Source organism: Cylas formicarius, unplaced genomic scaffold (genome assembly GCF_029955315.1).
Source record: "Cylas formicarius isolate icCylForm1 unplaced genomic scaffold, icCylForm1.1 PGA_scaffold_1__22_contigs__length_36826433, whole genome shotgun sequence".
NCBI classification, from domain to species: Eukaryota; Metazoa; Arthropoda; class Insecta; order Coleoptera; family Brentidae; genus Cylas; species Cylas formicarius.
Genome location: NW_026844264.1, coordinates 27,776,499 through 27,790,154, shown reverse-complemented (window position 1 = coordinate 27,790,154; position 13,656 = coordinate 27,776,499). Strand labels below are relative to the sequence as shown.

Below are 13,656 nucleotides of genomic sequence, written 5' to 3'. Positions count from 1 at the left end.
ACTGTCGGCGGATTTATGGGTACTTTGTGGGTCAAAGTGACCTACCAAGAACGACAAAACTTCAGAATTGATCACAGAACACAAAATGGCTGGCAGCCTATTTTCTTATAACCATGGTGAGTCGTGGGCTACTTTAACCACTAATATTGCATCCGATGACGCGATTTATTTCCTCAAATTTAGCACAAACGTTCAATCAATCAAATTTAGAATTTTGTTTCCTTGTTTTGGCTTTAAGTTTTATGTGTAGTCAAATTCTTATTACAGAACATTGTATAACTCATACAACTCCTTATATTGAGCAGGCCACATACGTCATACGGGTTATTAACCTTACGCAGCTCTTGCGAGAGAAACCTTGTTGATTTTGACAAAAATCCGCTGCAAATACATATTGCGACATTAATATTCAAAATAAAGTTAGAATATGAACTTCGCTACCAGAAAAAAAATTGAAACAGTTCAGATTAGGATTTACTCTACATTTGCATGAATTATATTATTATATTTGTAGCCGAAGTAAACCAAAACTCCTAGGTTTTACATTTACAACATGAAGAATTTTAAAATATGATTTGCCAGGAAGACGAATTTAGAAAAAAAAGACGTTTTTTAGTAACATATTTCAGTATTTCAAGCATTATCGAATTCTCGTATGCATTAAAATATTCAAACATGCCTAATCTGTATGTTTGTTTCCGAAAGATATATTTTTATCACCGTTTGGTTTTGTATATTTTTATGTGAATAAAAAATAAACGTGAAAAACCTATCAGCACTTAATTACACATAAACATAATAAGATACAAAGTAATAAGTACCTATATTTGATTAAGGAATAAGGGTAAGTATCAAGCAGAGCGCTACCTCAGATCTCAGTTTTACTGCCATCATTTTTTAATGTTTAACATTTGCCACGACTTGTTGCCCATCTGTAGTTAGTTCTTGTGTATTTTCTTTAGTTATAAAAGCATACGACTTTTGCTAAATTCCACTTATGTAGTTAGCTTCCTGTGTTCTAAAAAACTTTCCTACAACGATAAGACAGATAGGGTAGTTATAATAAACTGTTGAACATATATGTAAATCCAAAGTGTCGAAAACCGAATAAGCGACTTGACCGCCCCCACTAAAGTTCGCCTCTAATGAACTTAAACCGGAAACTGGTGTTCACTTTAATTAGGGAATAAAATTGGCCACGGTGGAAATGCATATTCAAATTAAGGGGTCCCTTTTTGTCACGGATGTGTCTCCTAAATCTGCGGCAAAGATAAAAATAGACCCATATGACAATTTAAAACTTTCGCCAACATTTTTCTGTTTCTGCTGTACAAAAGCGCCTAAACTGAATTTGTGAACAGCTTGTTTTCAAAGCAAAAGATAAAATTATTTTTCAAAATGGAGCTTTACAAAGTTCCGAGATATTCATTAACTACCATTTTCTCACAGTACGATGTGAACTTTAAATGTGTTTATTTATGTGGAGGCGATTTTTACGCCTCAATTTATAAATGTTTAGATTGCTTGTACACAGATAATAATGAAACGGTAGTCCAGCTATTATGGAGATAATACGGCAAAATTTGGAAAAAATATGTAGGTTCAAATTTCTATTGTTTATGGTCTTTATCGTCAAGCTAAGAACACAAAAACGTGCACGCACATTAAGATCGGGGATAACACCCTAACATTAAATGTTCAAGGGCCCAAGAAGCGCCAATTTAAGGAAACTTGTCATAGTAAACACACGTTTTGAACAATCCGATTTTGCAACGACTATAAAGAACGTCAGTGCTGGCATCACGATCAACTTCAAGGTTCACAGCACCCACTCTGTCGGGGATGAAGGGCTCAAATCAGTATCTAAGCGCTGTAGTCTTTGGAATTAGTTTAGTTTATATTTGTTGTAATATTAAATTAAATAAAAACAATGAAAGTTCGAAGTCCTTTTAGAGTATAGAGGCCAGGCTGAGAAGGTTCATTAAATATACGCGTCCACGGTCATTTGAAATCTTGTTCATCATCATTTCAAACCAGCCCGACGTTCAACAAGCAATATGGTCGCTTACAGTTCATTAATTCGACAATTTTCATTTTTGATGTGACATTTTTACTGCAGTATTTTCTTAAAATTTGTCGTTAATATCTCGTTAACTATTCTCGAAAAGCGAGTAAGTGTGAGAAGATCGCCGTTTCCAAAGAAAAAGGCGCAAAATGCAGGTTAGTGTGAAACTTTTAGAAGTAAATGCGGGAAATCATCAGTTTCATTATGAAAAATTGGTAAGATTTTTAGCTACCATTATAGAGTGCATTATCATAGATACGTAAATAAAATATAACTGTAAAATATGTAACATTTTTCATTGTGGCCATATTTATCGTTTACTAGACCTGACTATTCGACGAAATGACAAAATGAAAAAATATTCTATTTGAAAGGGACTTCTAGAAGCCAATAGATAACAAGCGCTAATTAAAAATCAAATACGTTTTTTTGTTTGTTTTTATGCTGGAAAGGTATAAATAATGCCTGACATGTAATTACAGAGTGTTTCATACAAGTTTTAAGCAACAACATTATTTCATTCATTTGGCTTGAGTATCAATGAACCCAACTGAACCACATTTTTTATGTTGGGTAATAAAAAAACACTTCTTGTATTTTTATGGCTTTAATTATTTAATTCGTCGATTTGAACGATAATTTAGGCAATGAGTCAAAGACGTTGAAAAATAATAAATTGAATAAAATAAATGTCTTGCTGATAGTGTTGCATTGTTTTTAAGCGTTTCAGATCTTTTAATAATGGTAATATATATTTCTGCACAATATCTGCACGCAATGTCTGAGCAGCTCGTTAAAGTCGGTTTTTCACTGAACAGCACAGAAAAAAAAAATAAAACTGCAATTTTTCGTCAATTTTTTAAATTTCCCCCAGTTCGTGGTTTGTTTTTCTGGTTCCACTCGGAGTAAGCGGTAACATCAAAATGTTTCGACTTGTTTGAGAACTTAAGTCTATTTAATCGAAACGATTTTTTTGGTTCAGGCACTAATTTTTCAATACATTGATATGTAATAATGTATCTTTTATATAAATATATACTTTATACGTTACTTTAAACAGCGCCAGTTCATATTTCCTTTAATGTGTCTGAAAAACTGTATAACTTCATTATGTTTTTACCTACCTAACGTACGTAGGCTTTCGCAAGACGATACTGAGTTCTCTTGTTAGTTTCTTGACTTAAGGATTTACAACTGGAAACAAAACAAATCTGATTTATATTTTTTACCATTCTGTTTAAATATTAGAGGCCAATATTCACTAAATGGGCGTTTAATGAAGCAAGAAAAACCGATTACCGCTCCACCTAGAATAAATATTTGAAATACTCCAAAAGTATGAATTGAAATCTTGCCAGTATGTAGCAAGTATGTCATTAAGAAGCAGTTTTTTGTTAGCATTTGGAGAACGCATTGGGTTTGTGCATCACAACCATATTTGATCTGCTTTTTATAAAATTTCTGGATTCCTCCCGGGTCGGTTTTTGTTGTGTCGAACTAGCTTCGTACAAGTTTGAAGCAACAACATTATTTCGTTCATTTGGCTTGCGTATCAATGAACCCAACTGAATATTTTTTATGTTGGGTAATAAAAAAACAAAAATAGCTAGTTCGACTCAACAAAAACCGACGAAGGAGGAATTCAAAAGTTTTTTTAAAAATATTACAGTAGGATGTGGAAGTTTCTTTGAAAAACATATTTGATCTAATTTTTTGCCTTGGTTGTTGTTTTAATTATAATTACGTAATACGCTCACATCAGTAAAACCGCTTTTTAAATAAAAATATGTAATTTATACCGAGTGCTTGACTTAGCCGACACCAACGGTTTTATAGTCACGCCATACAATAATATTTCGAGTAAAAATAAAACTCCCATGTGACACAGTTTTATGGACTTCCGTAGCACGTAAAAATCGCTACACCAAATCGTAAAAAGCGAAACAGGAGCTTGTGTTCCGCAAAACGGCGAATAAATAGACAAACCGAAAAGAGGTAAGAGACATGTTATTTTGCTTAATTTTGGTCGTACCGGATTTGTCGAAGAACCTTTGAAGGACGAGTGTGAAAATTCATAAAGCCATTCTTCCTGTTGCTAAATTTATTTTTCCTTAGATATAATTTTGAGTAATAGCTAAGATTTTCTTAGAACCGCAACATTTTTAATACTAAAGCAACTAGTGACGTATGAAACAAAACACTATCAATTTTCTGACATATAAGCCTACATCATATATTTTTTTTGTGGTATATATGTATTTAATAGAATATCTTATTCCGATTACAATGATGTAACACACTTTATATTTTAGTCTACTAGTTTTTGACAAATCGGTAAAAATAGGAAATTTGTATATAATTTTAAAGAGTGCCATGACTGACTGCAACAACAATAATTATTTACAAATTAAAGAAGAACAAAAATACTAAAAATGACAAGACACACTAAAGTAAAAAATTCTTTAACTATTCTAAATACTTGCTGTATATGACCACCATTTTCCCGAACACATTCCTCATACACTCTAATTGTAAACTGATTGATTGCCTCTGAAATCGTTTGCCAAGGTTCCACGACATTATTACTGTGCACGTGAAAAAAAGTCCATTAAAGTTGAGTCGGGGCTGTTGGCTGGCCAATGCATAGTTCCGCCATTCCCTATCCAACCCCTTTGTTAATCCATGTTAAGAAAATTTTTAATTGGCACAACATTGGGAGTAGGGGCACCGTCTTGCTGCCGTACGATCAGCGCTGATATGTTTAGAGGTATATTTTCTATATATTGTTCTATTTGATGTTTTAAGAGTTGCAAATAACGATCTCCAGATAACTTTTGATCTATAAATATCGGACCCAAAATATGCCCTTCTATGATACCACACCATACGTTTATTGTTTGTCTATTACAACCCTTTCTTGTAGTGGACGAACTTTCATCAGTCCATAAAATGTTTTTCAAAAAATTATTATTCTCATTATGTCTATTTAAAAAATCCAAACCAAACAGCATCCTCATTTAACATTGTTCTGCACTTGGTTTTTGAGTTTTACGAAATTTAAATGCATTATATTTATATTCTTTCAAAACTGAGTGGATTGATGCCCGAGAAATACTCTATATACTCTAGTGATAGAAGAAACTGCATGTGCTTCCTAGAATCCTAATATGTTTGTCAAACTCTTGACTGGAACCTTCAGCACTGTACTAACACACAATAACGCGTTTTACCACAAATCGAAACTCAATTTTACGTACCCGACGCGCGTTTCGCCAACCAAGTTGGCATCTTCAGGAGAAGATTAAAAGTAATTTAAAGTAATTAAAGTACTGTGTGCTAATATGTTTGCTTTATTTTCTTCATTGAAAACATTATGATTCCGGGATACCTTTTTATCATTTAATACGTTACCATTTTCTGCAAATTTCTTTGCCAGCCTTGGAAATACTTGTTCTGAAGGAGTTCGGCGCTCTGGATAGAGTCTAATATACGGACGACGAGCTGCAGTTGCACTTTTATTATTCACAAAGTATACTGGAAACATATCACTCTTTTCACGAATGCTAAATTCGCGAAAAACCATTTTAACAATAATGACTTGGACAGTAATTCAACCATCAACGTTGTTTACTAATATGTCAGACATAAACAGATTTTTATTTGTCAGTCAGGGCACTCTTCGAGATTATATAAAAATTTCCTATTTTTGCCGATTTGTCAAAACGACTGAACTTATATGTCAGAAAATTGATAGTTTTTTGTTTTATACGTCATTTTGAAGAAAACTTGGCTACTCACCCTACATTTTGTTTCTTTGTTTACCTTGATATATATAGAAAAACAAGACAGTTACAGCTAATTAAAATGTGATCAAGATAAATTGAACGCACGGTACGTCGGTTTTGCCCTTTATAGTTTAGATATAGGCTTTTTTTCTGTTGTCAAAAAATAATTTCTTTAGAATTTTAAGAACAACCCTTAAAAATTCAACATTGTTGGCAGTATTTAAAAAAAAAATTTTTTTTGGTGTTATCTCTGCGACAACTTTGAAAATTTAAGTTATATGTAATGTGAAAAACAATGATTGAAATTGTTGAGAGACAACTACAGTAGACTTTACCACAAATGTTATCAAAAGAAAGGTTATTTAATAGATATAACCAGATATTCTAAAATATGTTGCCCTTATACTTCATAAATTTCGATAAAAATTATAGTTGACTTCAGCAAAGCGCTGAACTTTGTATACACGATCGTTTACCAAAAATTTCAGTAGTTCAATATTATAAGTCATTCATTAAAAGTCATCTGAATCGAAAAGTTCTCAATATACGATGATGCAGAATAACTTGCCATCCCACCAAAACATTGTTACACATTTAGGGTTTAATATTTTTTTCTAGGAATTGGGAGTGGTAATAGTAATAGTAATAATAGTAATAGTTAATAAAAATCAATAACTGTAACGGTTTACGGCACCTATGGTTTTATGTTAGTGGTTTTTTTCTTGAACTTAATTTGTCCTGTTCCGGGGTTATTAAATAATAATATCTAAAGTGAATTCACAACATAGTAAAACTGAACAGCCTAAATAAATATTTTTTTTCCATTACAAAATTAATTTAAATGAAAAACAGCGATACTCTTTTGAGCTGTCTTTTTATCCGTTTCAAAGTTACGAAAACATTTATAAATCAATAAGATTCAATTTTGCGTAATAACCCATTTAGACACACTTAAGTGTCTGTTAATTAGACCAATAACCTTTAATAAACGTTTTTAAATTTACTAAGAAAAGTTGTTTAGAATTTTTATACGACAAGATGATGATGCGAACCATAAAGCATATTTTATTAAAGAATTATTTATATTTCTGGTAATCTTTATAGGGGGGGTCTGTTTTCTGTTATTAAAGTTCTAATGTTAACATAATCAAATTCGTAGACGGTGTCGTGAATGGTGGTGTAGTCGTTTACGTATCTGTAAACCCTTTTACAACAGTGACGTAGTTCATCAAGGCGTGAAGTGGGGCCAAGTTGCTTTCGGGTTTTTTTCCTTTTTGTACAAAATTAAACCATTAATTAAAAAAAATAAAATAAAACCAAAACTTAGGTAACAAGAGGCTAATTTTTTTAGTTATGACACTACTGTTCTGACAGTCAAAAAGAGCAATTAGTTGCAAAGTACGCTAAGAAAAATCAAAGGATTTTTCGTTTAGGTTCCTAAAGTTTTCCAAGAAATTATTCTTTCAAACTTTAGTAAAATAGTAAAACAAATTCGTTTTTGTGACCACTATTCTCATCATTTCACAAGAAATAAAAAATAAAAAATTTTCCTCTTCTCTGCTTTAAAAAGTGTATTTTCATTTTTAATTTTAATTTGAATTTTCTACGCACATTTTCCTTTTTTATTCACATTCCGTCAACTTCAACTTTTTTGTTGTTCTACAAATAATAATAATAAATAATTAAATATAATATAATAATGAGGAACTGCTAAAGCGTATTTGTCACTTCACGCTTAAGCAATTAAGTGTGAGGTAACAAAAAAATATTTGCAAATTAATAATAACTGAAAGAAGAAATTCATAATTATTACGATTAATTCGTACCAAAAAAGGAAGAGAAAAGCGGAAATTTCTGAGAAAAGCTCACAAGTGGAAAAGGTTATGACGACTTTTTTATTAACTTTACTTTAGGGCTTGTCGATTATATGATATCTATAAGTGATTTTAATTATGAAGAAGCTCAAAGATATCTTAAATAGGACCAAAAAATGTGATGCTCTAAAATTTGTTGATGTATCCTTTGGGTTCAACATCACTCAAGAATAGATAGATGCCTTGTTTTGGGGAGAGAACGATAATGCCTTGAAGTGCGTTAACAGGATGATATTAGAATGTATAGTCACTTTGTCAATTTGGTCCCATTCGAAAATATATTTATATTTGTATGTTATAATAAATTATCAGTTTAAATAGATCAAAATATAAATATAAAAAATTCTATACGCATCATTGGTGGCATGTATTAATCGAATTACTTTGTTTTTTTTTATTAACTATTCGTCTTAAAATTAATCCATTTTTGTATGGGCTATGTTAGGAAATTGATCGGACCCGGTACAATACTTTTTTAACTACCCCTATTCAGCTTGGTATTCGCTATAGCATGACAGCCCATTTACGGGACCGGTACATCCACTCGACATATTGTGCGAACCAGTACCCATTTATGGCGGTCAAACCCTATGGGGTAAATATACCTGTTCGAGCTTTACAAGAATCGAACTCTATAGGACAAAAAGTCAGCCATGTCTTAACGCATATAAGCGTTGCGGCATTTGATTGGAACAGGTATTTCCATAATACAGGTGAGCCGCCATTGTGCCGACATACCGAAAATGACCGGCACCATTTTTTTAGAAAACAATCCGTGCCCAAAAATATATGAACCTTGCAGTTTAGCATGTGCGATTATAATTTTGTTTAATTTTTTGTCTAGTTCAATAATAATATAATTTTAATTTACGCAAACAATCAATTAAATCAACCTAATTGGTTAACGTTTATTACTTTTTTTTGTTTTGCGATATTTTTAATAATTTAAGTAATTTACGTACATTATTTTTTGAATTAAAGGAGTGATTAGAAATAAACAAATGCTTTTGTTCAAAACTTCAGTTTCGAACTTATTGCCTACTACAAATACAAATGTAAAATAACAAGAGCAATTGCAACACATGTTTCTTTCAATCTTTTTAAATATTTTGTGTTTAAGGCGCCAAAAAAAAGTTAGAGAAAAAGCGATGTAAAAACAGAATTAGTGATTGAAAAATACATATTTTCCAAATATCATATAAAAATTAATTCCTTCAATTTAAAAAATATGATATATATATATATATATATATATATATATATATATATATATATATATATATATATATCAAGGTTGTAAATATTTTGTTTTTTACTCAAAAATAAATTCATATTCGGTTTAGTACTTCAGTGTATTGGTTGGTTATTAAAATTTTGACAAATGCTGATGCAGTTCTCGTTTGAGTTACAAAATGGATTTAATTCAACTAAAAATAACTCAATTTCAATATATATTTATCTTGGTTGTAATAACAACGATTGAACATTTCAGACTTTGGGTAATTATCAACATCTGGTATTTTCTCTGTCATTTTTACATCCTAAACGCAGTAAGGAACCTGAAAATTGCTAGAGGTCTGGTTCAAAATGATGCCCCTCTGCCAAATTAATTTTGTTTTTAAAGTCGAGAATAATGACATTTACAGGCGAGCACAGGCATCCTTTGAGGGTGGCATCGACAGCCCTTAACGGCCATTCGGTTTAAAGCGTTTTGTGCCTGATGTATTGTATGCTATGCCAACGCAAAGATCTTAAAGAACCTTCGTCAGGGGCGTAACACGGAAAAACCGAGTGTTATCTAGGACAATTTGTTAACGTTTCCTTGACAATTTAATACATTCAACGATTTTCTCCCCAAATTAGCCATTTTTTTACACGAAGTAGAATTATTTTATACGTCGGCGTGGCCAATAAACTACTATTAGTTATAAAGTTTCCAGAACACTTAAAAGTCAGTGGGTCGATTTATATCGCTCTCGTCACTGCCAACTTTACGAGCAAGAACACAGAGTCCTATTATTCTGTCCCGACCAACTTCAAACAGATCTCCATACAACGCACTCAATCTACCGCGAAATTTCCTTAGTGCAGCCAACTGTATCCGTTTTTTTTCTGTGTAACTTTACAGCTTTGTTAAGCTTTTAAATTGGGCGCCGAAGAATTGAAAAAACTAGCGAAAATCTTTAATATCTTTTGTAAACTTTCAGAACCCTTGTATACAAAATTTAAGCTGTTTAATTTGGTATAACATTCAATTATACTGAGCATATTTAAATTTAAAACATCCAATCATGAGATAATTTTTAAAATAATTTCTGATGATTTTGTTATACATTCATCCCTAACAAAAACTAAACAATCATAAAATTTGTGGTACTCCGTGGAATTTGTAGTTGACTGAATTAATCACTATTACAATTCTAGCTATATATTTTACATAACTGTAGTTTTATCATTAAAACAGTACTTAACCAAATTTTTAAGAACACGATATGCTTTAGAAAATAATGGCTGTATTGTTAGTTATTAGATATTGACTATCACAGCAATTATTTTATATTTTAAGCTGCAGAGATGATAATTTTGACAGAATATTTTGCATAATTATAATAACACTATATAAAATAGTGTACAGAAATGTATATTTAGGGATTTATTAAAAGTGCATGAAAAGCTATGCCTAAAAATATAAAGTTTAAATGTAAAATGTTAGTTGTTCATATCTGCATTCATGTATGTTTAATAACATTTTTTTATAATCATTTATTACCTTTTACAAAATCTATCATCTCATAAATGGGTATGTACGTATGTCTATGCACGACATTTATTTTTTTAAAATACTTTATAGTTGACTCTGGAAAGCCGAACAAGGGTGACGTGATATTTGTAAAATAAAAAAATTAATCAAAAACTGTATGTAATACTATATTAAAAAGGTCTCTTCATGAAATTTTTAAAACTCTATGGATATGGAGGGTGTTTTATTTTCAAAAATTTTGGATCTTGGTTAGCCATAATTTTTCGGACCACCTGGAAAATGTTTTTTTCTACTCCCGTCTGTAAAAAACCTAATCACCCACCGATCTAGCGTGCGGGAAGCGTCACTTTACCACGTCAATTTCGTTTCCCATGAATCCGAGCCACTTCGGACATTTCCGGGATTTTACCACACCGATGTTTTCCCACCCTTTGAATTTTGACGTTTGTCAATTCTGACGGTCAGTGAATGTATTCCTGTTGTTTTGCGAAAATGGACCCAAAAACTAGAAAAACTGTAGTAGTTCTTTAAACTTTTTAACTCACTCGTTTATTAAAAACTCGCTCCGCTGCGCTCCGCTCGTGTCAAATAAACTTATGAATCAAATGCCGTTTACCGCACTATTTTCATTTCAATCAATACAATATCAGTGGTAAATTCTATAATTCTTGATCCTTTTCAACGTGGCTCAAATGGGATATTTAGTATAAAATTGAAAGTTAAGAAAACGAACAAGTCTAAATATTTAATTCTCTACTCTGCTTAGACGATATGAGATCAAAATTTTTGAGATATCTTTTTGCCATAATGCTGCAGTCTTCTCCTTATGTGTTTAGTAAAAAAAGCTTCAAAATGCAAATGCAGTTGATTGATTTCCCAGGGCAGTCCGTTTTTATTTTTTTTAAATTACTATATATATGCTATTTATATTAAGTTAGTTAAGTTCTCTCTTCTTAGTTATGTATGTGAATGTCTTAATGAACCGGTTGCATGGAAAACATTTTGTATAAGAAATTTAATATCATTATTATTCCCGGGATGATAACAGGTCATATTTTGATGCAATTTTTTAAAATGCATTTTTCGAAAAATTGTTAATATTGAATAATAGCAAACTGATTGCATGAAAATGTTGCTTTTAGAAATCCACACTAAGTTTTAAATACGGTTTTGAGTACTTTAACCGATATGGAGTTAAAAAGGTGCGAAAAAAGATTAGTATTTCATAAAAAAATATTTAATTCAACAAAAATAAATACAATATTTAATAGTCGACAATAATACGTTGCGGAATAAAATGCGGTATGTATGTACACCTAACTAGAGATTCACTTATGCACTGCGAACCTAAACCTAAGACATTTGGTAACTAATTGGAATATAAAACCGTGAAACTGGAGATGCTCCCGAAGAGCAAAAAATGCGTCATTAACTTAAGAATATAAGTTTAAAAAAATCCCAACAGCTGCGGGCGACGGTTCTCAACATATCATATTAACACTTTTTATGGTATTATACGAAATGGTTAGTATTATACATCTAGATCACAAATGGGCGAGGCAAGAAAAATGCCTCCTACTAAGCTAAATGGTTAAACAATATAATTTACTAAACCCCGTCATTTCTCTCGCCATAAAAACTTAAAATATTAAAAAGTGGTTGAGAATTTTAACTTCGATTCAATCGTTCCTTGTAAAATTTAATAAAAAAATATTCATTTTAATAAAGAAATTATGTCCCGAGATGATGCGCCAATCTGAACAACGATTTGAGCTTTAATTCTGTTGGTGATTGAACTTCATAACGGATTGAATGGTCCATAAAGCACCAATTGCATTCAAAATCAATCGATTTCGTTTTTATATTTATTTATTACTAATTTCAAATTGAACCGAAGAAGAAAGATGACCCGGCCGCCGAATACTAAACAATAATCTCGAAGGAATATCTTACACGAAAAATTGCACCTGTCCAGCAAAAAGAAACATCGTACACGACTAAGCAAATCTATACACCACCAGCACCGATTTTCATAACTGCGTGTTCCAGTCGCCTTCCATTCTCCACATACTGAAAGCCCTCGACAATTTCTCGTGGGCTGTATAGGAACACACGTTCCCCAAGACGTCACTTTCCCCCGGATTTTCCGGTGTCGACGTGGATAGAACGTGGTAGAGGAAGTCGATGTACCTGGCCGCCAATTTCAGAGTTTGGATTTTCGATAGTTTGTCCGACGGCAAAGTTGGAATGCTTTTCCTCAAGCTCGCGAACGCCTCGTTCAAGCTCTGCGTCCTTTGTCTCTCTCTCACGTTGGCCATTATCCTCTGGTTCTGGATATCCTCGTAGCTTTGAGGAGATTTCCTCCTCGATTTTGATTTGCCGTTAAAGGAGTTTTCGTCGTCGGAATCTACGCTTTTGCGTTTTCTGCCCAACGCTCTGCCTTTGGGGGTCGTTTGCTCCTCGTCCGGTTCGACTTTGATATAGGGCTCGTCGTATGGGGGATACCTGTTGTCCATGTAAATCGGGTTGTGTATTTTCTTCTCGCATAGGTACGTCTTGTCGGTAAACTCATCGTAATACCTCATTTCGGAATGATTAGCTGCTACCGGGTGTCCATAATAAACACTAAAAGCGCTTTGTTGATGATCGCCGGCTTGAGATCCGATCGTTTGCAAATATTTATCACCCGCGTTCGTCAAATCCATCAACTTTGATGAGGCCGTGTACTGCTCGTAATCCGACGAAGACGTAGGCGATAACGGTTCACTGCCCGATTCAAACATGTCCACTGTATTTCACTCGGCGCCGAAATCTACCAAAGGGATGCGGCACCTTTAATATGGAACAGACTACTGATGTACATTTCGGCGTTCCCAGTAAAACTTAAGATAACTTTGGACGTGATCACTGCCAATAAGATATAAGGATGTTCCCTACCGCTCCGACTATCTATTTCTGTCTCCGTTGAGCACGGGTGGTACCCTTTTCGTGTCTCCGTCTTTATTTGCATATTTTGGCTCTTCCCATAAGATCCTTTTGTGTTTGTCGTTGTCTCTTTTTAAACCATTGATGTTCGGGCCTCCGTAATATTTGGTTTCTAAATTTACATTCTCGTTTAGAAGAAATATGCACTCTTTGTTGGACCTTTGAATATTTGAGTTTGATCGCGGG

At 32.7% G+C, this 13,656-nt stretch overlaps 1 protein-coding gene across 1 annotated transcript; it reads right to left on the bottom strand.

Annotated features, from left to right (window-relative positions):
• Positions 1-11,763: 11,763 nt before the first annotated feature.
• Positions 11,764-13,318, bottom strand: LOC132696726 (twist-related protein 2-like). Its single transcript, XM_060661719.1, has one exon. The coding sequence runs from the start codon at positions 13,266-13,268 to the stop codon at positions 12,516-12,518; it is 753 nt and encodes a 250-aa protein (XP_060517702.1). The 5' UTR covers positions 13,269-13,318; the 3' UTR covers positions 11,764-12,515.
• Positions 13,319-13,656: the final 338 nt, after the last annotated feature.